This window comes from Labrus mixtus, chromosome 2, assembly GCF_963584025.1.
Source record: "Labrus mixtus chromosome 2, fLabMix1.1, whole genome shotgun sequence".
Classification (NCBI taxonomy): domain Eukaryota; kingdom Metazoa; phylum Chordata; class Actinopteri; order Labriformes; family Labridae; genus Labrus; species Labrus mixtus.
The window spans coordinates 34,378,182-34,405,995 of NC_083613.1; the positions used below are offsets into that span (position 1 = coordinate 34,378,182).

At 46.5% G+C, this 27,814-nt stretch overlaps 1 protein-coding gene across 6 annotated transcripts; it reads right to left on the reverse strand.

The window, feature by feature from the left end:
• Nucleotides 1-27,180, reverse strand: kif16ba (kinesin family member 16Ba). Of its 6 annotated transcripts, XM_061065698.1 has the most exons (27): nucleotides 26,774-27,172; nucleotides 24,051-24,120; nucleotides 23,837-23,950; nucleotides 23,000-23,116; nucleotides 22,779-22,876; nucleotides 21,755-21,864; nucleotides 21,518-21,660; nucleotides 21,115-21,283; nucleotides 20,909-21,040; nucleotides 20,639-20,814; nucleotides 19,538-19,603; nucleotides 19,371-19,430; nucleotides 19,016-19,135; nucleotides 18,499-18,550; nucleotides 17,438-17,575; nucleotides 17,237-17,319; nucleotides 16,096-16,184; nucleotides 15,046-15,078; nucleotides 14,635-14,688; nucleotides 11,984-13,333; nucleotides 11,740-11,898; nucleotides 11,549-11,657; nucleotides 9,849-9,896; nucleotides 4,622-4,744; nucleotides 2,949-3,038; nucleotides 2,777-2,860; nucleotides 1-2,683 (listed from the first exon to the last, which is right to left on the reverse strand). In XM_061065698.1, the coding sequence occupies exons 1-27, from the start codon at nucleotides 26,818-26,820 to the stop codon at nucleotides 2,522-2,524; spliced, it is 3,996 nt and encodes a 1,331-aa protein (XP_060921681.1). In that variant the 5' UTR covers nucleotides 26,821-27,172; the 3' UTR covers nucleotides 1-2,521. The 6 variants fall into 6 exon arrangements, with proteins under 6 accessions (XP_060921681.1, XP_060921688.1, XP_060921645.1 ...); XM_061065705.1 differs by lacking the exon at nucleotides 15,046-15,078; XM_061065662.1 differs by lacking the exons at nucleotides 1-2,683; nucleotides 2,777-2,860; nucleotides 2,949-3,038; nucleotides 4,622-4,744 and adding exons at nucleotides 5,800-8,555; nucleotides 10,203-10,250 and having other exon boundaries at nucleotides 26,774-27,179.
• Nucleotides 27,181-27,814: the final 634 nt, after the last annotated feature.

A 27,814-nucleotide genomic window follows, 5' to 3' on the forward strand; every position in this document is an offset into this window, starting at 1 on the left:
TTTGGTTTGGTACATTCCCTTTACTGACATTCAATGTCTCATATTTGTCTAGATAGAAAAACTATGCACATCAACATTTACACTTTCTTTACACACACAGTTTGGCTTCTGAACGGGTAGTGTTCCTGTCCAGCTCGGATCTCTTCAAACCGGACCTCAACCGGTCTCCTGTTCAAACAGCTGATGACGGAGACGAGCGCCTCTAGAAGACGTCAGGCTGGAGTCCCTGCAGCTCCACGAGGAGGCCCATCTGCTCACTGACACCACGTTTGATTGGATGAATAAATAAAAAGATAAACGTTCCCCTCTGCAGGAATGACTCGTCTGTTAAATGTAGGAAATGTTCCGTCTCAAAGTTTCTAACCTGGCCCTTACTTTTAGGATGTTTATGAATTTTAGACTCAAAAAGATTTCATATGGTTTCAGCCTGCAGCTGAGAAACAGAGAGGCTGCAACAGACTCAGAGTTTGTCCCTTACAGGCTCCGGTTGTTACTCTAAGTGTGTGACATCATCACAGAAAGGATCCTGCAGAGAGAGACCTTTGTGTTAACGAGAAAAACAGAGAAAGGAAACAGTTTGTCTCTTCTTTTAGTCATTAAGTGTTCTTAAAAAAAAAAGGACCAATATTAAAGCGCCTTGAAGAAGTGAAACATGCAAATGTCTGACGTTAAAGGAAGAATGTGCGACATCCAGTCTGTCCTGTGTAAATGTGTCTCTGAGTCATGACTGTCTACAATGAGGGAGAAGCTCGAGTCCCGCTGGCTGTGTTGTTGTCAGAGTCGTGTTTACATGGACGGGACGGCCGGCTCCTCCCCTTGTGTATAAAAGCTGTTTTAGTCAAGAACTAGAGAGAAGAAGAAGAACATACTCACTGATTATTTGGATGTTAGTAAGAGTTTTTAGATCACGCTCATTCTGTGTCAGTTTACATGAAATGTGAAGCTACGAGCTAACTAAAGAGCGCTAACATTAGCATGCTAACACAACAATGTGAAGCTACGAGCTAACTAAAGAAGGAAGAATGTGCGACATCCAGTCTGTCCTGTGTAAATGTGTCTCTGAGTCATGACTGTCTACAATGAGGGAGAAGCTCGAGTCCCGCTGGCTGTGTTGTTGTCAGAGTCGTGTTTACATGGACGGGACGGCCGGCTCCTCCCCTTGTGTATAAAAGCTGTTTTAGTCAAGAACTAGAGAGAAGAAGAAGAACATACTCACTGATTATTTGGATGTTAGTAAGAGTTTTTAGATCACGCTCATTCTGTGTCAGTTTACATGAAATGTGAAGCTACGAGCTAACTAAAGAGCGCTAACATTAGCATGCTAACACAACAATGTGAAGCTACGAGCTAACTAAAGAGCGCTAACATTAGCATGCTAACACAACAATGTGAAGCTAAGAGCTAACTAAAGAGCGCTAACATTAGCATGCTAACACAACAATGTGAAGCTACGAGCTAACTAAAGAGAGCTAACATTAGCATGCTAACACAACAATGCATGAGCTTCATGGTCGTTCTAATTGATAACTCCTTCATGTGAATATGAGTAGAGGGGGGTTGGAGGTGTGTCTCTGGAGGAGGGCGGAGGCTTCAGTATGGAGGAGGCGTGGCCTAACAGCAGTTTGTTTTGGTTTCATGCTGGAGCTCAAGGGCGACATCTACTGGATCTAAAGGTCACACATTCTTCCTTTAAAAGCTGGTTAATTACTGGAACAAGTCATAGATATCCTCGTCCGTCCTGTCTCTTAAAAACCGCCGCTGAATGACAGACGCTGCTCCGTTACTTTTCACTGCATGTTTTATATTTGATTTCGTTTTTTTTTCTTCACTGTGAGAATCAAACGGAGGATGTTCGCCCTCCTACTCTGTCTGGACGATGAGCTTCATAAGAATGACGGCCTCGCTGTCACGCTCCGATCAGACACAGAGAGCGAGGACGAGGTGGCCTCGTAAGGAGGTGGAGATAATTGGAATATCAAACATTCTGAAAGAGCGTCGATGACATCAACAGCGCCTTTCTGAAAAGATTAAAGATCTTCAACTCAAGAAAAGGCTGAGCGCTCCCAAAAGAGACGCTGGGCGCTGTGCTGCTGCTTCAAACGCTCTCTACTCGTGGGCAGACGCTAGCTGTGAGGACACGGGGCGTAAGAGAGGGAGCTGTGTATAAACATCATATCTGCATGGAAGTACATTTATTGAAGCGTTCATTGCCAGGTGCTCAGCGTCATCAAGTCGTCTAAAGATCGAACAGTCGGATCATAATCGACCCTGAAGACATGTTTGACTTCTTTTAACTCTTCAAACAGAGTGCTACATTTATCACATGAAGTAAGTGCAAAGCATCGCCGCCATGTTTGAGACATTCGCCTCACAGGAAGTCCCGATGCTGGAGAGGAAACTGACCTGCATGTGTTTGTTTTTTTTCATTCTCTGACCTCCTGAGGTCGTAACAAAACGCTCTCCAGCACGTCACGTTGTCTTTTTTTTTTTTTTTTTGGTTTGGAGAAAGTTTGAGCCCGTGTCAGCCGGTGCCGTGGCTGCTGTACTCGAAGACGCCCTTCTTAAAGAACGGCGAGAACTCACAGACGGCGTGTTTGGTGAGACGGAAGCCGCCGTCTGCGTCGGCTCTGAGAGGAGAGCTGGAGGACGACAGCATCACCCGGAACAAGTTCCTCAGATAGCGCTGCAGAAAAAAAAAAAGCAACAGAAGAAGGTCACCTTACCTCGGACGTTTTCTATGTTCCTATAAGTTTGATCTAAAAGTGTAAATACTCACCTCCAGCTGGTTACGGCGCTCGGCCACCATCCGCTCGTCTCGGTTTCCAAACAGTTTCTTCGGAGGGAACTCCAGAGCAGCGAGCTGAAACAGAAACCTCCAGCATCAACGACGTGTCCCTGTCACAGAACCTCAGCCTGCTGATAAAACTGGAATGAACCGCTCGTCTCACCTCGGGGTATTTCAACTTCAGGCTCTTGTGCATTTCTCTAAAGCGGCTGTAACGTCTGAAAACAGTCCACATGTCGTCCATCACAGAGATCTGACGGAGAGAGAGAGAAACGCTTGTCACAGAGGCCGATGATTTACTGAATTTACTCAAATGTATTTGCAGATCATACAAACTTCGTTGGGCTTTCATTTTGAATTTTTGTACTGTCTTCAGCTGGGAGTACTTTACTTACTGTTTGAATCCAACCCTGCTTTAATTTTGAAATAAAATAAGTATCTAATGGTCAATCGAATGTCATGACATTAATTTAAAGGATCAATCAGTGAGATGATAAAGGTATCTTACTATCTGATCATTAAGGAAACATGTTGAAGTGCTGGCTTCTCTGACAACAATGCAGCAGCCAGTATGTCCTCCTTCTAACTTTAGATTCTGCTCCTGAATGCTCTGGATTTGTTTGGACCAGAGAAGGTAGGCGCTTTTAAGGCGACCCCCCACACGGCCGTTTTGGACACCCCTCGGTTTGTCAGATATGAGAGCAGTTATCAGGTCAACAGGTGTTGCAGCGATGGAAGCGGGCAAGAGAAGTGGTTCAGATAGAAGTGATTGTACCCGACCTAAAAAGCCTCTGCATGTTTCTAATAAGCTCCACGAGCAGAAACGTGCTCAAACTAGGATCAATATTGGAGATGCTTTTGAAAAATGGAGAGAGGTTAGAACACAGAAAGGTTTACAGACCCATGCAGAGCTGGATAAACACTGAAGCTTCAGAGTCCACCACATGGTGACCTGAGTGAGCATGGACTCTACAGAGGAGGGGGGTAGACAGATCTCTACAATGATAAGAATTTAGACTGCAGTACCCATGTCAAACACTAGGTGTCAGAGTTACATACTGCTCCTTTAAGCACAGAAACAGGAAGTGGTTAGGGATCGCAAACTGAGGTCAAACATCTCAAAGGAACGGTAACAAAGGTCAATGTGTGATGTCATGAGGTCAATGTGTGATGTCATAAGGTCAATGTGTGATGTCATCAGGTCAATGTGTGATGTCATAAGGTCAATGTGTGATGTCATAAGGTCAATGTGTGATGTCATAAGGTCAATGTGTGATGTCATGAGGTCAATGTGTGATGTCTTAAGGTCAATGTGTGATGTCATCAGGTCAATGTGTGATGTCATCAGGTCAATGTGTAATGTCATAAGGTCAATGTGTGATGTCATACGGTCAGTGTGTGATGTCATCAGGTGGATATTACTGTCTGAGAGTTTGTTAAAGTGAAATGAGACATTCAAAGATGCAGCAGTGTTCTTCTTTTACATCACTGAGACTACAGGGAGACACTGAGGACGAGTATCTCCGGAGAGCCTGAAGGGTCAAAATAAAATGAGATTAACTCGCTAATGCTGACAGACCTTTATGCAAATGAATAGTTGACCCTGCTTACAGACTTTTTAGATTCTCGCTTTACGATTATCTGAGTGAAAGTTCACCACCGTAGAGAACACACGCAGCTTTTTGAAACAACCATTCGATACGTGCAGATGCTTTTACAGAAAATGGATTGCATTACAAAAGTATAAAAAAGGAGACATGCACCTGAGAGAGACGGATTGTACAGTATAAGAAGGTGAGGAAGATGACGAGGATGAACCCAGCGGAGAGAACTCACCTTCACCTCGAACTCAAAGTGCTCGTCCTTCCCCTGCCCGCGGAGGACGTAACGAGGAATGCTAATTCTAACGGGCTCCTGAAGGCCGTCAGGGCTCGTCCCCAGAGGACGAGAGACCAAGTGCTGCAGAGGGGAGTCACCGGGGGAAGAAAGAGAGACGGGAAACGAAGAGAGGGAAGAGGAGGAGAGTAAAGGGTTGACAAGGTGCTGCAATGAGAATGACTTATTACCAATAAAACAGATAACAGGAAACATTGCTCAGTCTTTATTCCCACCATACTCTCTCAATGAAAACAGTGACAAGGAAAGAGTTGGTTCATATATTATTCACACTCTGTTAGTCATCATTGTTCAACATGAAAAACTGCAGGTCGAGGTATCGCCATGACAACTTCTCTTTAAGATCAGCTGGGAACTTTAGAACAGACATCACCCTCCTCCCTTTGAATCAGATCACAAATCATAGAAGTTCACATTCTTTAAAACAAAGAACAAACACAGACAAATGTATTTCTATTTCATTCATTCATTTATCACAAATACAGGAACAAAGACCGACAACAGTTAGAGACAGAGTCAGCAGCTTCTTCCTTCAAAATAAAATACAGTCTTCCCCTAAAGTGAAGCTGCTCCATCGTCCCTTCTGGGCCTCCATACATGTGTGGTGGTGACTGTGTCTGCAGAGACTCCGTCCTCTGACTGGGTTTTACTGTTCTGTTTTGTTCTGGTTGACTGGTGTGTTTCCTCCAGCCAATGACAGCGCAGCAAGTCAGTTTAGGAGTGGGTACTCTTCAGTGATTGGACGCGATACAAACCGAAATTGCAAGAAAACTCCTACACAGTCTAAATAGCACAAATGCTTCAGAAATGTTTTGCTACTGAAATGTTTCCAACGTATTTGTGCAACTTAGAAGATCTGCAGGAGTTTGTCTGCAAAGGACTGAAATCAAGAATTAATCATTATCAGTGTCTACAAATTCTGTTTTTGTTGCCGTTGTATCAAAACCAGTGTCCATATTGTTTGATATTTACTCGTATCGTACCAAGTGTAACGTTTTGGTATAATTACAACCCCATCATGCACATGGGCCCTAAAAAGTTGCCACTGCAGTAATTGCATCCGTTTCAATGCTGCCGTCTGAAGCAACTCCAAAAGTTCTTGTTCTTGACTTCAAAATGTGTAAAAAAAATACAAGAATCCCCCTTTTGCTGTGTTTAATGAATAAAATACTTTGATAAATGTTTAAAGGATCATTTTAAAATCACTTTCAGATGTGTCCATTTTACTTTGGCATGATCAAGAATCCGATCAGGTAATTTCTCTTTCCTGTGAAATGGCAACAAAATGGTCAACATATCCTAAAACAAATCATTTATCTTAATTTTGGACCCAAGGTATCGCAATGAGTTTGTAGATGAATGGTGGCACTGCCTTGAGCTGTGCTATTTAGGTGCACAGATGATTTATCAAGATCACAGCTTCTGAGGTACAACCGAAGGATAACTTCCAGGAGTCGCACCGACCGCCTGCGGGCACTTCAGCTGAGACTGGCCTGGAATTCTCCTTCTGTTCGGGAGCTTGTAGTTTGTGAGTCGTAAACGAGATTTCCACAACCAGCCAGTTGTCGTTCTGCCTCACAAGAACGCATTTGATGTCAGAACGGCTGTGAAGTTCAAGTCTCTGGAACTGGGGCTGGGACGGGACCAGACTGGAGCCCCGCGGCGCTGGATGAAAGACACCGTCCTCCTGGAGAAGAGCTACATGAGTGTCCGTGAGGAGGAACTGAAAGATGGTGTCCTGATGCACACGGGTAGAGTTCATGACTTTGACGCTGGTGTAAAGCAGAGGATGGATGTTTGCCAGAGAAGGTTTGCCAGGACAGTCCATGTTCCCGTGGATGATGTAGAGCAGATCTGCAAGGACGCGCTTGAATCTGGACGTGATGTGAAAGCCATTGTCCAGGACAATCTCAGGAACATTTGACGTCCAATCCAAAGAAAGCACCATGAGGTCGCCAGAGAGTAACGGGTGTTCTTCAGTCCCGTCAGAGAACTTTTCAGGAGAAAGGGTCTTCAGTAGGGTCTTGCAGAACTCCTGTGTGAGCTCCTTGCTGTGGGTAAAAACCGCCAAAACCGAATCATCAGTGCATCCAATAAGGCGGATGTGCTGCCCTGCCAAGCTTATCTGGACCTTTTTGATTTCCAGAAGATTGAAACTGTGAAAAACAGATAAGGAGTGATCCGAATTCATTTCACTTGACACCACTATAAGATCATTTTCTGACAAAAGCAAGCACACAGGCTTTGGATTTGGCTGCTTTTTGTTGGCAGTTTTGAGCCAGAAGATACTTAAAATCTTCTTGATTTCCATTTGAGGAGCCAGATATTCCAACTTTTCCAAAATCTTCTGGGATGAAAGTGACTGCAGCTGAGATAAGGCTGGTGGGAGCTGGACCAGCCTTTGATAAAACACTTGAGGAAAAGTGTTTTTCAGAGACGACACCGAGCCTTCAGGCCACCCTGAGACGCCTGGGATCGTAGGCATGCTGCAATTCCGAGGAAGACTAAGGGTGCGATCCCTCTGCGGATCAACCAACATGACTTTGTTTTCTGATGGAATAGAAGGTTCTGGTTCTGGTTTAAGCTGCATCTGATGAATCAGTGGAAGGTCTTTTGACACCATGGTCACATAGTGAGAGAGCACCACTTTCATATCGTCTACTCCTACATTTCGGATTATGTCCCGTGTGCCCTGCAGCCTTCTACCAGCGTCTTTGTACGCTTCAGACAGCTTGCCAGAAAAATAACCCAAAGCGTAACTACTGCCGACAATCCCTTTCCCAACTGTTGAATCCATCACTTGTTTCAGTTGACTTTGAATGCCTCCCTTTGGGTTTTGCATGAATTTAACAAAACCAGTGACAGAGTTCTGCAAATCTAATAATTGATTATTGCTAGAACCGTTGACAGAGTTCAGCGACTTTGGTGACTGATCATCGCTAAGACCAGAGACAGAGTTCTGTGACTTTGGCGACTGATCATCGGTAAGACCACAGACAGAGTTCTGCGACTTTGTTGACTGATCATCGGTAAGATCACAGACAGAGTTCTGCGACTTTGTTGACTGATCATCGGTAAGACCAGTGACAGAGTTCTGCGACTTTGTTGACTGATCATCGGTAAGATCACAGACAGAGTTCTGCGACTTTGTTGACTGATCATCGGTAAGACCAGTGACAGAGTTCTGCGACTTTGGCGACTGATCATCGGTAAGACCACAGACAGAGTTCTGCGACTTTGTTGACTGATCATCGGTAAGACCAGTGACAGAGTTCTGCGACTTTGGCGACTGATCATCGGTAAGACCACAGACAGAGTTCTGCGACTTTGTTGACTGATCATCGGTAAGACCAGTGACAGAGTTCTGCGACTTTGTTGACTGATCATCGGTAAGACCTGCATCTTGTACGACTCTTGGGTCACCTGCTTGGTCGTTGACGTTTTCCTTTGAGAAAGAATCCGAACGTCTATCCTCAAACAACTCTTTAGCCCGAACTTTGGAAACACAACAACCAGAATCATTTCTTTCCTTTTCAGTGATATTCTTGTTTTTGTCAAATCTGTTGGTTGATGTGTACGCTGAGGTAGAACAGAACTTTCCAATATTAACATGGCCTCGTTCATTAACATTACTGCTTTCTTCTCCTAGCTCATGTTTTCCTCTTCTTTGCAACCATTTGTTAAAGTCATCATCTCCGTGAGTCATTTGCTCTCCTTCTAGCCAGACGCCAGTGTTGGATTTCTGTTCGTCTTCTCCGTGAAGCTTTAAAAAATCCTTCTCTGGTTCACCAAACGTGTTTTCTGGGATGTGAGGAGGAGAGTCTGCTTCGAGCTCCGGGGCAGGCAGGAAGCTAGACCACAACCCGGGGGCTTTCTGTGTGCACAAGGGGGGTGGGGAGTCCATGACTAAATCGTCAAGAAGGATGAGAAGGATCTTTGAATTGTACTGAAGTCCATAATCTCCCCCAATGACAATTAGAGGTCCGCCATCACCAGGTGCACAGGTGAGTTGATAGTGATTCAAAATTAAAAGTGTGAGGAGGTCTGGCATGCAAATTAAGATGAAGAGTGTACAAAAATATGTTTTTTGGAAATGTTCAACACCATAGGAACATGGATAGAGCAGCATTTGAACATCATTTATTCCATATTCATAGAGTTCCTGCAACTGGTTATAGATTTCTATCTGTAACATCGTCTATGTTGCACCTTGCCCGACTGAAAATAAGTTCTTCAGCGAAACACATCAACAACTCAAGAGTTGCCAAACGTGAAGACTGACTCAAGAGTCAGAGAATAAGTGATTTAAACCGCTCTTGTCTTAAAGTTGTTACTGCCAAATACAAGCCAAAGCAAACCGGTCTGACCAAAGTGAATGGTTAAGGATTCATCAAAATAACCGTCAATTTTCATTTTTGACAACCCTGAAGTATTCAAATGGAAACCAGCATCAAACCCATTAATTATACATGAAATCTTGTTCTGATTTTTCTTGTGTAATTTAGTTTTCCATGCAGATTAACAATAACAGGCACTTCTGTTTTTCTTATCACTGTCATGTCGTAGCAGGCCGTCAGATTAGTGATGATAACCCCAGGGATGTAAGGATACCTCACCATTCGACAATGAAACGTATTGCAACACCAGCATTGCATTGTTGTTTTTTTTTTGAAAGTTTATTTTGGGGCTTTTTTATTCCTTTGTTTACAGATAGGACAGTGGGAAAGGAGACACAGGTCAGATTTGAACACGGACCACCCGCTTGGAGGACTTAACCCTTCGATATGGGGCACGCACACTAACCACTAGGCTACCCGCGCCCCCACTCGAGTCCAAGTCATGTGACTCGAGTCCACACCTCTGATCCACATACACACACGGTCAGACATGCACACACACACAGCGCTGTAATGCCTCTGTTACTACCTCTGAAGACGCTACAGTGGGGGGATCGACGTAAATATCGCGGCTTGAAACGGCGGTCTAAACAGAGTTATAAACTGAATTTGATTTTAAAAAGCCCAGGATAATAAATAACGTTTCATAATATCCATAAATGTACTCAATTCTCATGTCTTTGTTTGATTTTGAAGATGAGTTTCATATGGGGAGGTGAGTGTATCGTTACATCCCTTAATAATCCTAAAACACAGATAATCAGTCTTACCTCATATTTAAGCCTCCTTGGATTCACGTTTTGCAGCTTTTCATCGTCCTGAAATCATAAAACCAAACATCAACTTGCCGTCCTGCAATCATCAAATATTAAATACACATTCAAAATGAAAAAGCAGCATCTCTCATTGGGAAGAAGTATCCTCGTTGATTCAGGATGAAGGGGGGAACAAATCAAAGAACACAAACAGGGTGAATAAAAACCGGTCCAAATCAAAAGGAGCTTGAAACCAAACTGATGGACAGATGGGAGAGAGTGGATCCATCACCGGGGGAGAATCATGCAGATTGCAGAGCAGGGGGAAGTCTCATTAGGTCAAACAGAGCAGGTGGATCCTGGTCTTACCTCGTCTGTTAATCTAACAGAGCTAGAGTCGCTAACTTCCTCCTCCTCCTGCGGGGTTAAAGAGCTACATATCAGTTCTACACAGAGACACGACCTGCAGCCTTTATCCACTGATAAATAACCTCGTACTCGGAAGACGTTTTGGACCACGGCCAATAGTTAGACAATAAAACCTCTGCTCTATGCAGAGCCACGACTTATCGGTTCACATCTGCACTCCTGAAAATATCTAGATAACTTCAGGAGGACTGCTGCAGATATTCTCCTGACCTGGTTGTTCACACATGCACCTCACATCAAGAGATTGGTACCTCGTGGCAGACATTGGTGGAAGTTTTTACAGGCTTACAACTGATACAGATGACAGATTTTCTTAGTTGCTTTTTCAGAGAACACAAGTTATTAATTTCTGTCAGGACCTAAAGACAAGTTCAACCAAAATCTTAAAAAGTGATCCTGGAGGAAAATTACCAACCCTGCCTTTAAACACATGCTTCTCATCTTGCTTGGCCCTTGTGGGTGTCATTACCCAAATAGACCACAGGAGGGTATCATTGTGCCAGCGCTCATCTTTGCCCAGTTCTGATTTGTTTGTTTCCTCTGACACTCCGTCTGTTGTTTGTCTGTAAAAGGTATATGAGTGGTCTGGGTGGGCTGTGGATTGTCCTCTGGGATAAACAAAGTCTTCTAAGTTGAAGTAACTCAGAGCAAACTCTCACATCTGAGACGTGGGGACATAACTTCCCAACACTTTACAGCCCCTTGTTTTGATAATAGAGCGCCACAGGAGTCCTAAAACCAGGAAGTAAGTAAGTTATCATTTGAGCGCCATGGGGTCTAACGTCTAAAAGTCAACGGGGATTTTGAATGTGTTTGTGGTTAGACTCCTGAAATAAGGTCTGTGGTTAACACAAGCTGAAGAGATGTTGGTGTTTTGTTAGACCACATAAACTACGTTAGGTAAAACCTCCACTTGTGAAGTTTGAAGTTTTTACTCGTCTTTAAAAAGGCGGTTGCTAACAAGTGGCTAAATGTGACTACAGTGGTCGTCGGGGACATTAAACGTCATCACGCCGGACACAGAGGGCGGGAACTCTCTCACTAGTCGGAGATGTCTCCTGTAGGTTTAATCTTTAGGTTAAGGTGAATATTATGTTAGTAAACTATTTATTAAGCTACGTGGATTAGTTTATCGGAGATCGTCTGAAGCGTAACGCTAGTGACGTCACAATCATCCGACCGTGGAGTAGTTAGCTTTAGCATAACGTTAGCTTTCAGGACCTTTAGTGGAGTCAAAACTGTCAGATGAAGTCAAAAATTCATGAAGATGGTGATCCACTTCTTACCCTGAGTGATTCGCAGGACAGAGACAGATCCATGGTGCTGCTGCTGCCGTTCAGGAGATTCATCTTACGTAACCTTCGCTGGACCTCCTCCTCGATGTACGCGTTTATCCTGACGAGACAGAAAAGAGACGGTGAGGGAAGGAAGAGATTACAACAATAGAAAAGCCTGCAGGGTCAACAGAGAGGCGTACCGGTCGTCCGACAGCGGCAGCAGCGTGTTCAGACTCTGGATGTGGCTGACCGGGGAGCTGTTGTGACTCGTCTTCTCGTCGTTACCGACCGAGTGACTCCTGTTGTTGTCTTCTCCTTCACTGATCCTCTTCCTCAGCTTCTGGATCTCCCGCTCCACCCTTCAGAGAAGAAGAAAAACAGAGACTATGAGTTGTGTTTCTGTGACTCTGATCTGTCATGCTGATTCTTTGGAGGAGCTCTGACCTCTGCTGGTCCAGCTCCGCCCCCGCCCTCAGGTTCCTGCCGGCCGAGCTCTTGTGTCTCTGCTCCTCGGAGGCGTCGGGCTCCATGGAGACGCTGCGCCTCAGAGCGGAGTGCCTCCTCTCCAGCCTGGCCACCGCCTGCTCCATCGCCTCCCTCTGCTGCTTCTCCTTCGACTCCAGGATCTCCTTCTCCTTCCGCCTCACCTTCTCCTCCTGCCGCGCCACGTTGGCCGTGAACTCGTAGGTCTCCTGGAGCTGCTGGAGCTGCTGAGCGCTGTTCCAGTGGAGGTTCAGTTTCTCCTCCTTGTCCTCCAGCTCCTTCTCCACCTGGTACAGCGTGTTGTCCAGCCCCGCCGGCGGGCCATCACAGTTCCCGTTCCGGCCTCCTCCGCTGCGCTCCAACATCTCCATCGCTCGCTGCTTCTCCTCGGCGAGAGCGGGGAGGAGGCCGTCGGCCACGCTGGCCAGCTGACACTCCTTAAACTGCAGCCGGTGCTCCGCCTGTTTGAACAGCTGCTCCTCCTGACACACGGCGTTAGCGTCCTGCGCTCCTTTCTCCTGCGCCTCCTTTAGCTGCTGCTGTCGTTCTTTGAGAGCGTGAGAGAGGAGCAGCAGGGTGCTCCGCTCAGCAGCCACCTCCTTCTCCAGGCTCTCCCTCTTCTGCCGGAGCCCCTCCTCCAGCAGGTCCAGCTCCTTCACCTGCGCCTCCTTAAAGTCTGTGTATCGAGTCTGCGCAGATCTCGCCTCCTCGCTGGCGTCCTCCACGCCGGGCCGCTCCCCTGCCTCTTTGGCGCGGAGGAGAGCTTCTCTGATCTCAGCCAGAGCTCGACGCTCCTCCTCCAGGCGGCGTGCGTCCTCCAGGGTCAGCAGGGTGGAGGCGGCCTCGTGTTTCTCCCTCAGCTGCTCCTCCAGCCTCCCGACCAGAGTCGCCTGCTCGCGCTCCTGCTCTTCCAGGCGCCGCCGCTCGGTCTCCAGGCGGACCTTCTGCTCCTCGCGCTCCCTCTTCAGCTTCTCCAGCTCTCTGTAGATCTCGGTCTGCTCTGCCGCCTCCTGCTGCCGCCGCTGCTCCTCTTCTTCCTCTGACTCCGCCTCCTGCAGCGGGTTCCTCCTCTGGAAGTCTGTGCCCTGGATATCCAGGCGCCTCTCCTCCTCGAAGCGCTCCTTCTCGGCCAGGAAGTCCCGCAGGCGGCTCTCGATGTCCTGGCTGCGGTGGCGGAGGTTCTCCTCCTGACGGAGGATTTGCTGACGCACCTCCTCGGACTCCTTCCTCTGACTCTCCACCTCCTGCTGCAGCCGCTCCAGCTCCGCCTTCTCACTCTGGTGCTTTGCCTCCATCTCTTTGATCAGCCTCCTAAAGAAAGAAACAACAAACTCACTGTGAGCATCGTTTGGACCTGAAGCTTTGTGCTCCTGGTTTAAACCTCAACTTCCGCAGAGACTCTAAAGCTGCACTCACACCTGAGCAGTTTGGTCCAGTACCGGTCATAGTGCAGCGTTAGGCCAGGTGGCAGCAGGCACTGACCGGAGCTACAGCACCAACTGGTGGCGGGTCGGCATGCGGACCGATCCAGCATGATAGAATGAACACCCTCCCTCCCCATTCCCACAATAATGGACAAAGAGACGTTGACAAGACGAGAGTAGTGTGCCGTCGTCCAACTTACTAAAGCACTTAAAGGCACCACGCGAACGTAAACATCACTGCAACTAGGAACAAACAGACAGCCTTTTGCTAGTAATTCTGAGCGGGCCAAAGCCATAACAAATGCCACTGAAGTTCTTATATCGACAGAGGGAAATATTAATAGTTCTGTGATGAAACTGTCCCAGATGTGATTAGGTTTATTATGTGCTCAAAGGGCATTCAAAAAACTGTTGGCTTAATAAACTAAAAGGTGTGAGTGTAATTTAAAAGAAATATTTTTACATATAGGCTATATTAATTAATTAATTTCATTCTAAAATATTTTATTTCATTCATATCTTTTATTTATTGGAGACTCTTTTGGTTGAAGGAAGCAGCATAAGTTTATTATTATTATTTTTTTTACAATGTTTAATTTAAAATGTTATTAAAAAGTAACCTGAGCAGGTGTACAAGTCTGAACTGTCGATGCAGCCCAATGTGTAAAAGGGAAATTCTAAGTGTTCCTAATGAAGAAAAAAAAAGTGTTGCATCAGGTCCCTTTGCTGTACCGAAAATGTACCGAACCGAAGCTTCGAAACTGAGAACCGTACCGAACCGAAATTTTTGTGTACTGTTACACCCTTAGTAAACGCCGTTGGACAGGCTTTGGTGCGCGTCACAAAGTGAGGCGTGAAAGCAAGTCGAACCAAATGAACCAAAAAGTCGACTGTTACAACTTCACCCCTGAATGGAACCGAGTCCACCGGACTTCATGTGTGAAGGCGTCAGAGTGTCAACATGATCGGGAAAAGTCAAATAACTGTTTTCATAAGAATCTCTTCTCTTTGATATTTCTTCTCTTCCCACCCTGCATTACTAGACTTTGTGTCAGGCAGTCAGTCACGGATGCAGGATTTAAGAGATGCTGCAGAGATTTAAATGAGCAGATTGAAAACAGGCTGCAAGTGCAAAAAAAACAACGATTGAAGCTCAATCAAACGATGATGTTTAACAGACTCTCGTACCTTTTCAGCTCCAGTTTCTCCAGCTCCTCTCTCTGCTGTCTCTCAAACTCCAACCTGTGAACACAAAAACCATCGTCAGTCTCCTCCTCTCAGCAGGCGAGCACGCACACACACACACACACACACACAGCACATAAACATTAAACAGCACAACTAGCACAGTGAGTGAGTGAGAGCTGCATCCAACACAAAACATGGCGGAGTTTAGATGAAATGTCAGGCGATGTGCAAAAAAAAAAGCAACGATGCATTTTTATCTGTCAAACGTCAAAATGGAGACAGAAGCAGTGAGAAGACGTGCAAACAAAAAACAAACAAATGAGGGTTCAGGATGACGGACTGGACGAGTCAAAACACGTCTTCATGTCAAAAACGGGACAGTTAAGACAGGAAGTGGACGACTGAGTCTACCTGAGGAAGACGGGGCCCTTCTCAGTGAAGAGACTGTCAACAGGACACGGTGCAGACAGTTAATTTACATACTGTAGAACGTGTCATATTAAAGGTCCAATCAGTAAGAGAGTGAGATGATAAAGGTATCTTACTATCTGATCATTAAGGAAACATGTTGAAGTGCTGGCTTCTCTGACAACAATGCAGCAGCCAGTATGTCCTCCTTCTAACTTTAGATTCTGCTCCTGAATGCTCTGGATTTGTTTGGACCAGAGAAGGTAGGCACTTTTAAGACCCCCCCCCCACACGGCCGTTTTGGACGCCCCTCAGTTTGCCAGATATGAGAGCAGTTATCAGGTCAACAGGTGTTGCAGCGATGGAAGCGGGCAAGAGAAGTGGTTCAGATAGAAGTGATTGTACCCGACCTAAAAAGCCTCTGCATGTTTCTAATAAGCTCCACGAGCAGAAACGTGCTCAAGCTAGGATCAATATTGGAGATGCTTTTGAAAAATGGAGAGAGGTTAGAACACAGAAAGGTTTACAGACCCATGCAGAGCTGGATAAACACTGAAGCTTCAGAGTCCACCACATGGTGACCTGTGTGAGCATGGACTCTAGAGAGGAGGGGGGGGGGGGGGAGACAGCTCTCTATGATGTTTAGAATTTAGACTGCAGTACCCATTTTAAACACTAGGGGTCAGAGTTACATACATTTATACTGCCCTGTAACTCTCTGTTCTTCTGTTTGACTTTTTATTTGTCCCTCGGTCAGGATGGTTTCAGGTCCTGCCTCGTTGCATCATAATTAAACTCGCCTCCTCTGAATCTTTTTAAAGAACTAGAAGTGGTCATCACTTTTATCCCCCTCTGGAGCGTGCTATTGAATTTGACCTTTCTGATTTTGAATTCCTCCACAGCTGATGAACCGCAGATAAAAGTTCATCAGCTGTGAAGGAGGACAAGAAGTCTGAGGGTCCTGGTTTTGATGCAGAGGGGAGATGCACTGCAGGGTCTGATAATCACATGCAGCTGATATCTGATGTTTGTGTTTTTTAAGTTTAAACTCACCCCGGGTTGTAGAGCATCACGGTGGAGAGGTTTTCACAGGACTTGGACAGATCGGTCATGGAGAGGCTGAATGTGGACAGTAGACCACTCTGAGGAGAGAATAAAAATGTCTCAGTGGAGCGGGGGGGAAAGTTCAGTCACACAGGCATCAAACACCCTGGAGGTGAGCAAACGCAAACAGACAGATTTTAAACCCGACGTTATCCGGACTTTTTCCTGACTCACCGGCCGGTTCTAATCTAAATCAGGAGAGCATGTGTTCAAAAAGGTTACGTGATTGATGTGTGTGGAAGGGCAGGGATTGAAATAGCACCTGTGACCCGTCAAATACGGGTGTTTTTTCTGCAGTGGCGGGTGACTTTGCTCAACCTGCTGGTCACGGTGGCGAGTAAATAAAAGTAACGAGACAGAGCGATCTGTGACAGAAAACATTGTGAATTGAATTCCTGGTCTGCTGCTTGTTTTCGCTCTGTCTTCGCTCAGAGCGAGGCGGCCGACAGGGCACCGCCTCCTCCTCGTGTCAGAGCGAGTGTCGGTGTTCACGGTGATCGGTTATCTGCGGACATATCTTGGCTCGGTCAGGTGTCACGTTAGCTCAGCGCAGCACGGATTAGCGTCACCATTACAGCGCGTCCACCGGCTGAAGGTCCAAGAGGATTAAAAGAAGCGACAGTGGCGGTGACTCGAGACACAATTCAGACGTTTGGAGTTCAAACTCAGGAGTTCACTCACAGTCAGGATTTCACGGGACGGCTGACACATCGTCAGAAGATCAAAGCCACCAACACAACTTATAAACATCACAACTTCAGACGGTCAACACTTTTTTTTATATTCAGGTCTAATTACAGATTTTTTTCCTCAACTGTTTAATGGTTCTTGTTTAAATCTCATATATTTTTATCCCTGCCCGGGTTATGTACATTTCTTGTATAAGTCTATTTTTAATTGCACAGTTTAAGTTTGATTCATCTAGAGGTATTCTTTTTTCAGGTTAATATATATGTATGGGAGGGGGGGGGGGGGGCGTCGGTTTTGTGGTTAATTTATGTCATGTACGTCTTTGTAACCTGCTACTGGATGCTTTGAATTTCCCTCGGGATCAATAAAGTATCTATCTATCAACAGGAACTGTTCTCACCTTTCGTTTCTCCCTCAGCCTCGCCGCCTCCTTCGGGTGGTTGAAGCGGAACATGTTGGTCCTGCCGAGCAGAATAACAGCACCTGGACGAACAAACAGCTCAAACTGAAAACTGCACACAAGACGACTGAACGTCCAAACATCAAACACGTCCTCCGATTGAGTTCACAGATTTAAACAAAGAGACATCGTGGCTCTCACCTTGGTTGAGCTGCGAGCGCCCCGTCACCTGGACTCCGTTCACTGAACACTGAGCTCCGCCCAGCGGGACCAGGGTCACCGCGCCGGTCTGGTTCTCAAACATGCAGTGCTCACTCTCCAGGTCCAGACCGTGCAGGACTGAGGGACGACAGAAGCACAGAGAGGAAACTTAAGTCAGAAAGAGGATTTCTGCACAATCATTTTTATTATTTAGGGTTAAACATAATCTTGACGGCATTGGAAATGAGGGAAACCTCAGTGACTTTTCGAGAATAAATAAAGGTTTGAAATGAAATGAAATGAAACAGACGGATTGGTTCAGTATCGGCAGTAATGGGGACGTTATACTGAACCGTCGAGGTGAAGAGGGCGCTGAACCTGAAGGTAAAGCTCTCCATTAAACGCTTCATCTTTGTTCCAACCCTCACCTGGATTTGGATTTGGTCATGATCTGTGAGTAGTGACTGAAAGAATGAGATCAAAGATGCAAGCGGCTGAAATGATTTTCCTCTGGAGGGCGTCTGGGCGCAGCCTCAGAGAGAGGGGGGAGGAGCTTAGACATTCAGGGGGAGCTCGGAGTAGAGCCACTACTCCTTCACATCGAGCCAGCTGAGGTGGTTCAGATGTCTGATCAGGACGCCTCCCTATGGAGGTTTTCTTGGCACGCCCAACTGGGAGAGACCCCGGGGTAGACCCAGAGTTCACTGGAGGGATTGTATATCCTGTCTATCCTGAGAACGCCCCAGAATCCCCCAGGAGGAGCTGGGAAATGTCGCTGCCACCACGACCCAACCTGATTTTTGATACTTGACTGATATGTGTTTTAAAATGATGCATTCTCAATTATTGAAACGACTGATATGGCAGAAACTTAAAAAAATCCATCAAAAGGTTTGAGGCCAACTCGTGTACACGCTCTAAACTGCACGAGTTTACTTACAATCATAGAAAACCAGATATGTGGGCGCCTTGGACTGCCGTGGTCTCAAACAGGTATTGATATCGTTCAATGTTCACTGGAGTGATCTCTACATTTGAAACGATGGTATCGTGACACTCACTGATGTCCTGCTCTGTGGACGCGTCGTCTCTGCCCACGTACGTCCGCCCCTCCTGAAGAAACAGAAACAGGTCAGAACACATCATCGAGCTGAGGACAACGCCTTCCTGAAACCCTCTGCCACGAGACATGCTGCTTCATAATCTTTCTCCTCCCTGTGGAGAATTAAGTGGAGATGTTTCTGGAAGCTGGACTAAGTTTTTAATCCTCATACCTGCATGAAATATCCACTTCAGCATGTGTCTCTAGTCCGTCTACAAACCCCCCAATAATGAGAAAAGTCCATCCTCTCCGTCTTTTACCTGCTCCACTTTTCAGAAAATGTGTGCTCAAACAGGCCGTTTGGAGATTTTCCCTTCATGACATCACAAAGGGCAGTAGCCCCTCCCCCAGGTGGGTGACACTCCCACAGCTAGGTGTTTGTTCTGCCCTCTGAGTCTGCCTTCTCACCGTAAACAATAGGACATGGAGCGAGAAAGCCCTTCCAGAGAGGGGGCGTGGCCAGCTGTTTTTCTGACCTTTAAGTGGTACAGGATGATGCCCGTGCTGAGGAGGTCGTCGTCGATGCCGATGAGATGAGGCAGCTCCGAGTCCAACACCACGCCGATCCCCTCTTTCCTCAGAGCGAGCGTCTCCTCCTGCAGACGTACGACACACATGAGTACAGTGTAAAATGTGTGCACAGCAGAGACCATTATTAAAACGCTCAACGGGCAAATAGGAATGTTTTCTGACTTCTGGGAGCTGCCCCCTGCTGGCTGTTATGAAGAATGCAGATTTAAGACCTCTGCATTAGCTTCCCTTTTGTACACAGTCCATGACGCTCAGATATGGAACATTAAAGACTCAAATTAAAGACACACGAGCTCTTACCTTGAGAATATTCTGCGTCTCGTTCCATTTGTTGGTCCACTCTTTAGTCAGCTCCAACACCTGCAGATGTACGAGTAGAAAACGTTATGGAGACAAACGGGGGAACGTGCAGAACTCTTCCACTGAGATGTGAACCTTCCTCTCCAGCAGGACAAAGTTAGACTCACTCTGGCTTCATTCTGGTGCAGTTTCTCCTCCATACTCAGAGCAGTGGGCGAATCCAGGAGCGCGATCTGACACAACAACACAAACACAAACGTCAGGATACAGCTTGTTCATTTAACACTGGGAGCATATCACGACAGCTACCAGGAGATACCCATAGCCCGGGTATCAGACCGCTACCAGGAGATACCCATAGCCCGGGTATCAGACCGCTACCAGGAGATACCCATAGCCCGGGTATCACGACAGCTACCAGGAGATACCCATAGCCCGGGTATCAGACAGCTACCAGGAGATACCCATAGCCCGGGTATCAGACCGCTACCAGGAGATACCCATAGCCCGGGTATCAGACAGCTACCAGGAGATACCCATAGCCCGGGTATCAGACAGCTACCAGGAGATACCCATAGCCCGGGTATCAGACCGCTACCAGGAGATACCCATAGCCCGGGTATCACGACAGCTACCAGGAGATACCCATAGCCCGGGTATCACACAGCTACCAGGAGATACCCATAGCCCGGGTATCAGACCGCTACCAGGAGATACCCATAGCCCGGGTATCAGACAGCTACCAGGAGATACCCATAGCCCGGGTATCAGACCGCTACCAGGAGATACCCATAGCCCGGGTATCACACAGCTACCAGGAGATACCCATAGCCCGGGTATCAGACAGCTACCAGGAGATACCCATAGCCCGGGTATCAGACCGCTACCAGGAGATACCCATAGCCCGGGTATCAGACAGCTACCAGGAGATACCCATAGCCCGGGTATCAGACAGCTACCAGGAGATACCCATAGCCCGGGTATCAGACAGCTACCAGGAGATACCCATAGCCCGGGTATCAGACAGCTACCAGGAGATACCCATAGCCCGGGTATCAGACAGCTACCAGGAGATACCCATAGCCCAGGTATCAGACCGCTACCAGGAGATACCCATAGCCCAGGTATCAGACCGCTATCAGGAGATACCCATAGCCCGGGTATCAGACTGCATGTACCCCCTCCCCAATTTACTCGGATCACTTTTAGCCGACATGTGAACCGTGGCGTTTGAATCTCTAATCATCGGGATGAAGAAATACGTTTACCTGGTTGCCCTGAATCAGCAGAGCTTTGAGCCGAGCGATCTCGGCCCTCAGCTCTCTGATCAGCCTGACGTTGCAGTCCTCGTTGATGGTCGGTTTGTTGATGATGTTCTTGGCTCTGTTGGCGTACCGCAGCGTGCTGAGCGTCTCGCCGTAGTTCACGTCAGCCGGGGAAACGGCTGCACAGAGAATCAGAATTAAATCAAATCCTTTTTCTTTCTGTTTTTTTTTTTTTTTTTTAAAAGGTCGTGTTGAGTTAAAGTTTAGTCTCACTGGCGATCATGATGGTCTTGGAGTTCCCGCCCAGGCTGTCCTTCAGCAGCCAGGTCAGCACGGAGTCTCTGTACGGGACAAACAGCGACTTCTTCTTCTGGTTGGTGTTTCCTCCGTCCTGCGTCATGTCGGCTGCAAACAACATCAGCGGTCAACAAACACAGTCGACAAGACAAAAAACATCCCAAACCATAAACGTTTCTGACCCAGAGACGAGATGACGTTTCCGAGAGTGACCAGAGATTTGTTGATGTTTCCTCCCTCCTTCAGTCGGACGCCCGTCGCTCCAGTGGCGTCGGCTCGCTCGCTGCCGGCGAGATCCACCAGGTGGATTTTACTGACCGTCTCGCTGGGCATCTCTGCGTCAAACTTAGCCTGACAGACGCAGACACAGAGAGAGAGCGTTACAGTCTGGATGAATATTTAAAAAGTAGACTCCATCTGTCCTAAAGGGCGCAGTATGTACATCCCACCACCAGGGGGCTCTCAATCAAGAGGCTGGCGGGGAATCATGGGAGTGATTCTCTCTCTCTTCATTACTGAATTGTCTTACATGTTTTATTTCCTCTCAGTCAAACAAACTTCACCTGAAGCTCCATGAACTCTCACCTGTGTGAAGTTGATGGTGAAGATGGCGTGCGAGCGGCTGCTGACGTCGTTCATGCCCGTGCTGGCGGTGGTACGGTTGATGTTTCCCGCCTCCATCAGCTCCTCCACGTCGCTGTAGTTCTGCACCAGGTGTTTGGACAGGTCTGAGATCAGGAGGGAGAGGGGCGGGTTACTAAAAAAAAACACACATGGACCAAACTCAAAGTCATTGTGTTTCGTTGGGAACGACGGCCTCACCCTCCACATACGGTCCGTCCTTCGGGTGCTCCCTGACCCTCAGGTTGTAGGTCTGAGTGGACTTCCTCCTCAGCAGGTCCCTCACCCTCTCGTTGTAGATCTCCAGATAACTGAAGGAGGAAGAAACAGTCCCAGGTTAGAGCTCTGAGCACAATAATGACTAACGATGAACAGATCCTTCGTTTCATCCTATAAATATTTATTTCTGATTTAAAGGTCACATATCTTCTTCTTCTTCTTCAGGTTAAATAAGTCTCAGAGCTCCTCTTCAACATGTGTGTGAAGTGTCTTGTTCTAAATCCACTCTGATCCTGTATTTGATCATGTCTATAAACCCCTCTATTTCAGCCCTGCTCAGAACAGGCTGTTTCTGTGTCTGTACCTTTAAATATGTAAATGAGCTGTGTCTGACCACGCCCCCTCTCTGGAAGGGCTCGGGTGTACTCGGTGCTTTCTCGCTCCATGTCCTATTGTTTACGGTGAGAAGGCAGACTCAGAGGGCAGAACAAACACCTAGCTGTGGGAGTGTCACCCACCTGGGGGAGGGGCTACTGCCCTTTGTGATGTCATGAAGGGAAAATCTCCAAACGGCCTGTTTGAGCACACATTTTTTTAAAAGTGGAGCAGGGAGAAGACGGAGAGGATGGACTTTTCTCATCATTGGGGGGTTTGTAGACGGATTAGAGACACATGTTAGAGTTAGAGGAACATGGAGAAGAGGATTTTAAAGAATATGTGACCTTTAAAGTAAAGCTGCTTCATCACGGCTCTGTTTGAAGAGCGGGAAGAAAGATGAAGAAAGAAGTTATTGCTCAAGCTGAGGATGAAATGGAACACATTGAGCCACATCAGGACGTTTCTGCAGACTGCTGCAGGTTGTGATGGAGGTTATCAGGAGTCTTAAAGGTCGGGTGGATTCATCATCAACACAGAGCAGTTAGAATACAGAAAGCGTCCTACAAACAGAGAGACTCGAGTGAGCTGGTCTGGATGAGAAACTACCAAACACCATGAGCGACCTCACCTGACTTCTGTACGGTAAGAAGCTTCGTCCCATCGAGTCGACTGAGAGATCCGGCTGAACAGACCTTCACAGATCCTCGGGATCAAACCTGCATCTCCCTAAACACAACGACAGACAGATTGATTATTTAACCTCAGTGAGTCACGTCACCGTGCTAAAAGTGTTTCTGGTAAAACAGAATCTGCAGCGTGATCTTAAATATGCCCTGAGTTTTGCCTCACAGGATTTCCCATCATGGTGTAGGACTTCCCCGAGCCGGTCTGTCCGTAGGCAAAGACGCAGGCGTTGTAGCCCTCGAACGCCGCCTTCAGCACGTCGGAGCCCAAGTCTTTAAAAACCTGCAAAAGAAGAAAAACCAGAATAAAAACAAGAGATCTTAATTCTGCTTCTGTTGACACGTCACTGAGGTTGTGAAAACGCTGCAGATCTCATGAGATGAGAAGGGGTGCTGAGGTGAGGGGGGGGGGGGGGGGGTGGACCCATTATTAATTCATTGAGATGGAGACGGTTATTCTCCCACCACTGAGTATGTCTTTACTCCTGATATGTGTAAGATCTGGTTTTGTGTTTTTATTCTTCTGCTGCCAACATTCAGAAGAAGAAAGTCGGTGTTTTCAGTCCTCCAAGGAGCTGCTGTTGTGAGCCGGTTTGAACCGGACTGCTAATGCACAGTGAACCGATGGATCATGTGACGGACGGATGATTAATCCTGAAACGTGTCTAAAACGCTCGACTGGCCACAGATCTTTTATTAAAACACCGTCGAGGAACCAAAACTTTGTGGTGTGGATTTAAGCAGAGTTTGAGGATTTTAAAGGAAACAAAGGGTTTCCCCAAATAAGTGTGTGAGAATAAAAAGTCAGACATCAACTTTGTCACTTTGACTCGTCTGTGTCCATTTTTTATTTGTTCTGGCACCAAAGATCCTCCGTCTACCCTCTGACACACTCGGTCCTGAATGCTCTGGATTTGTTTGGACCAGAGAAGGTAGGCGCTTTTAAGACACGCCCCACACGGCCATTATCATAATTATCAGAAACACGCCGACTGTTGTTTACCTTTTCCTGGGAGACGAAGGTGGAGCTCTTGCCGTCCGTGGAGTCGTAGGAGAAGTCGTAGGTGAACGTCTTTGTCCGATCCCGCGTTGAATCTCCCGCGATGCCTTCAGGGAGCTTTTTCAGGAAACGACAAGAACACAACGAGCTTCAGCTACAACATGTCTGAACGACCTCCAGCCTGAGGTTTTCAGCACAGCTCACGGAGGGTTCCTACCTTCAGGTTGATGATGGAGGTTTTGGTTCCTTCCATGTGGATGATGCTTTTTGCCGTCAGGTCCTTCTCCCTGTTAAACATCAACAAAGTTTAATTTGTTCTGTTCCTGTTGTCTTTCAGCGTGAGCATGGTGCACATTTTGATACTCTTCAGATAACAAGGTGCAGCTTCCACTCCTTCTGTTTCTTTGACTAAACATTCTTTTAGTCGTCTATAAATATTTTCTTGTTGTTGCTATTTCTGGGTCATTACGATTGAGCAAAGAAAACAAGAACCATTTTCACATCTCCCCTCCTGAAAATCTCTAGATTAGAGCCCGACAGATAAATCAGCCAGCCGATAATATCCGCCGATATCAGCGTATCCAGTGACAATCAGTATCAGCTAATTTATCTCAGATATTAGCATATCCAGTGACTATGTGTCAATGATTTATTCACCAATCAAATATAATTTCATTTGAGTTTCATTGTATTACACTAGCAGTTCTCTGTCACCAGCAGAGGGCGCTATATGGATTACAACGAGCATCATCACTCTGCAGGGTGTGGAGCGGAATGTGCACATCTATATCTATCTCTACAGATTTCATAGATCTAAGAAAAATCCGCCGATGTGTCGGTGTCGGCCCAGAAAATCCCATATCGGTTGGGCCCTACTCCTGAAATCCTCCTGGCCTGGCTCTTCAATAAGCCGGGCTTTTTTTAGAATGGGTGTGTATGTGACTTCCTGTGCTTCAGCTGGCTGTCCGCCTCTAGTGGACACTCGAGGAACTGCAGGATTTTGCATAAGATTGCAGAGTTTACAGCCTGCCATGCTCGGTGTACCACCGCATAAAAACACAACAATCAGGCGCCGGTGTTGCTTTAGTTAGTAATACGCACAAAACATAAGAGACTCCGCCTGTTCGCCCTTTGCAGCATGTCACCCCCCCCCCCCCCCCTCCTCCCCCTCCCTCCTTCACCTGATAATATTTCCTGTCTCTCTGAAGCTGTCCGATCAGCGCACGCACAAATGCCACAAAACATATCTTAAAAAACATCACCAGACCAGCAGGTTAAACATCTTGGTTATGGTTATACTGTTCCTCCTCATGTGACTTTAGAACATTTATAAACTAATAAAAACTTTATATACTCTTCCCAGTCAAACCCGGCTGACATCATTTAACCCCACGTGACTGAACCTGAACCTGAACCTGAACCTGAACCTGAACCTGAGCCGCACAGTCAGGGAGTCGTGTTTGTTTAGTCGAGTTTAATCGTCAGACTCCACCCGAGTTTATTCTCCGGGTCGACCACACCCTTAATGTTTGGGTCCGAGCATGAAAGCAAACTGTGCGTGTGTGTGCGTGTTTCTCTCAGGGCGACACAACCACTGAACAACACGTTACGTAACGCTGCACGCTCTGATCATTAACCTGTTTTATAAGTCAACACAGACACGCCGCTCTGGAGCTGCCGATCACTTTCATTTCTTGATTCCATCTCGATGTTTTGAAGTCAACATAAAGTCAGTAACTTTATGAAAAGTAAAACAACAGGAGTAACTCATCCCATTCATACGCGCCCCGAGCGTCTCCCCCAAGGACACATCGGACATGTGGCTGCAGGAGCTGGGAATCGAACTCCCGACCTTCCAGCTACAACTTCATCAAAAGAGGACATATGATCCCCCCTCCTCCACCTTTTCAAACAGTCCCCTCCTCCACCTTTTCAAACAGTCCCCCTCCTCCACCTTTTCAAACAGTCCCCCTCCTCCACCTTTTCTAACAGTCCCCTCCTCCACCTTTTCAAACAGTCCCCTCCTCCACCTTTTCAAACAGTCCCCCTCCTCCACCTTTTCTAACAGTCCCCTCCTCCACCTTTTCAAACAGTCCCCTCCTCCACCTTTTCAAACAGTCCCCCTCCTCCACCTTTTCAAACAGTCCCCCTCCTCCACCTTTTCAAACAGTCCCCTCCTCCACCTTTTCAAACAGTCCCCCTGTGGTCTAAATAAAACATCTGTGCTTTGGTCAAAATATAACATGAATCAAGCACCAGAGGAGGTTTGTGACCCTGTATAAACCAGCTCTCTCAGAACGCTCCGTTTTGGTGTGTGTGTCTCTTTAAATGTAATGACCCCCCCCCCCCTGATTTTCCCCGTAGACATCACTCCTCTGTAGAGAGAATAAAAATAGCGGACCTGCTCAAAAGTTTTGTTCTAGTCTGGGGGTGGAGAGGGGATTTGTTTTTACCAGAATCCCACTGTGACATCACAAGGAGAGCACATTTGAAACAGATCATTTTTCTCTGTGTTGTAAGACTTATGCAGACCACAAACAAAGGACTGGATGGTTTATTTCACATGTTGTGGGTCAGTAGACTCTCAGGTTACACAGATAAATGTTCAGAAACACTGTAGAAGAGGATTTTTCAGAATATGTCCCCTTTAAGAAATTGCCTGGTTTCAAAGGACTTCTGTAGCAGTGACATCAAACATGTATCTATAAAACATGTCGTATCTAAGTTTAAATTGTGGTACAGTGACACAGTGTACACTGACTTTAAACTCACATCTCACTGTTATAATGACCTACAATAATCTGCAGCTCTAAGTCAGTTCATGTGATTTAAACAGCCAGCAGCTACATCTGCAGTGACCTCAGTTAGCCTCACAAAACCTCCACATGATGACTCAATATCTGATATAAACAGTCAAGTGTGTTAGGGTGTCAGACTCACCGCCTGTTCATGGGTCTGACCCGGACAGCCACCCGGACCGATGCCATCGCTCATCCCGTTTAATGAGTCAGAAAGTCAGACAGCCTCACTCAGAGCAGCTTTAGCTCATTAGCTGCGAGGCTAACACACACACACACACACACACACACACACACACAGACTCTGACCCAGAGCGGGATAAAGAGGGCAAAAGTCGCAGAGATAACCGGCTGACTGAACACGAAATGTACAAAGTGGAGCAGATAGTGGGGAGGAGAGAGGGTCGCAGGTGTTATCGGGGTCCGGTGTCACCGCGTCCCGGTCCCTGTGTGAACCGGCTCACAGCCATGGTCACTGTTAGAAACCTGTTAGCCTGTTAGCTCATGAGCTAGCGTTCATATGACATAAAGGAGCATCAGCTGATAACAACATTACACCCGTACGGAAGCCTGAGGAGGACAGAAAGCAGACAGAGAAGAGAAAAGCGAATACTATTTGTAATAAAAATAATAATAATAACTTTCTTTGTAAAGCTTTGTAAAAGTGCTTTGAACCCAAACAACATCATAAGATCCCAAACAACATCATAAGAACCCAAACATTATCATAAGAACCCAAACAACATCATCAGAACCCAAACAACATCATAAGATCCCAAACAACATCATAAGAACCCAAACATTATCATAAGAACCCAAACATTATCACAAGAACCCAAACAACATCATCAGAACCCAAACAACATCATCAGAACCCAAACAACATCATCAGAACCCAACCAGCATCAGAACAATCAGAACCCAAGAACCCCAACATCATAAGAACCCAAACAACATCATCAGAACCCAAACAACATCATCAGAACCCAACCAGCATCAGAACAATCAGAACCCAAGAACCCCAACATCATCAGAACCCAAACAACATCATAAGAACCCAAACATCATCAGAACCCAAACAACAACATAAGAACCCAAACAAACATCATAAGAACCCAAACAAACATCATAAGAACCCAAACAACATCATAAGATCCCAAACAACATCATAAGAACCCAAACA

Bases quoted from the DNA above. Each gene is read 5' to 3' on its own strand.
- kif16ba (XM_061065662.1), bottom strand. From the start codon at position 26,820: ATGGCATCGGTCCGGGTGGCTGTCCGGGTCAGACCCATGAACAGGCG. The intron at 17,320-17,437 runs GTGAGAGCCACG...TTGTTCGTCCAG, and splicing joins GCGCTCGCAGCTCAACCAAG to GTGCTGTTATTCTGCTCGGC. The intron at 14,689-15,045 runs GTAGACTCAGTC...TTGTGTTCACAG, and splicing joins AAGGGCCCCGTCTTCCTCAG to GTTGGAGTTTGAGAGACAGC.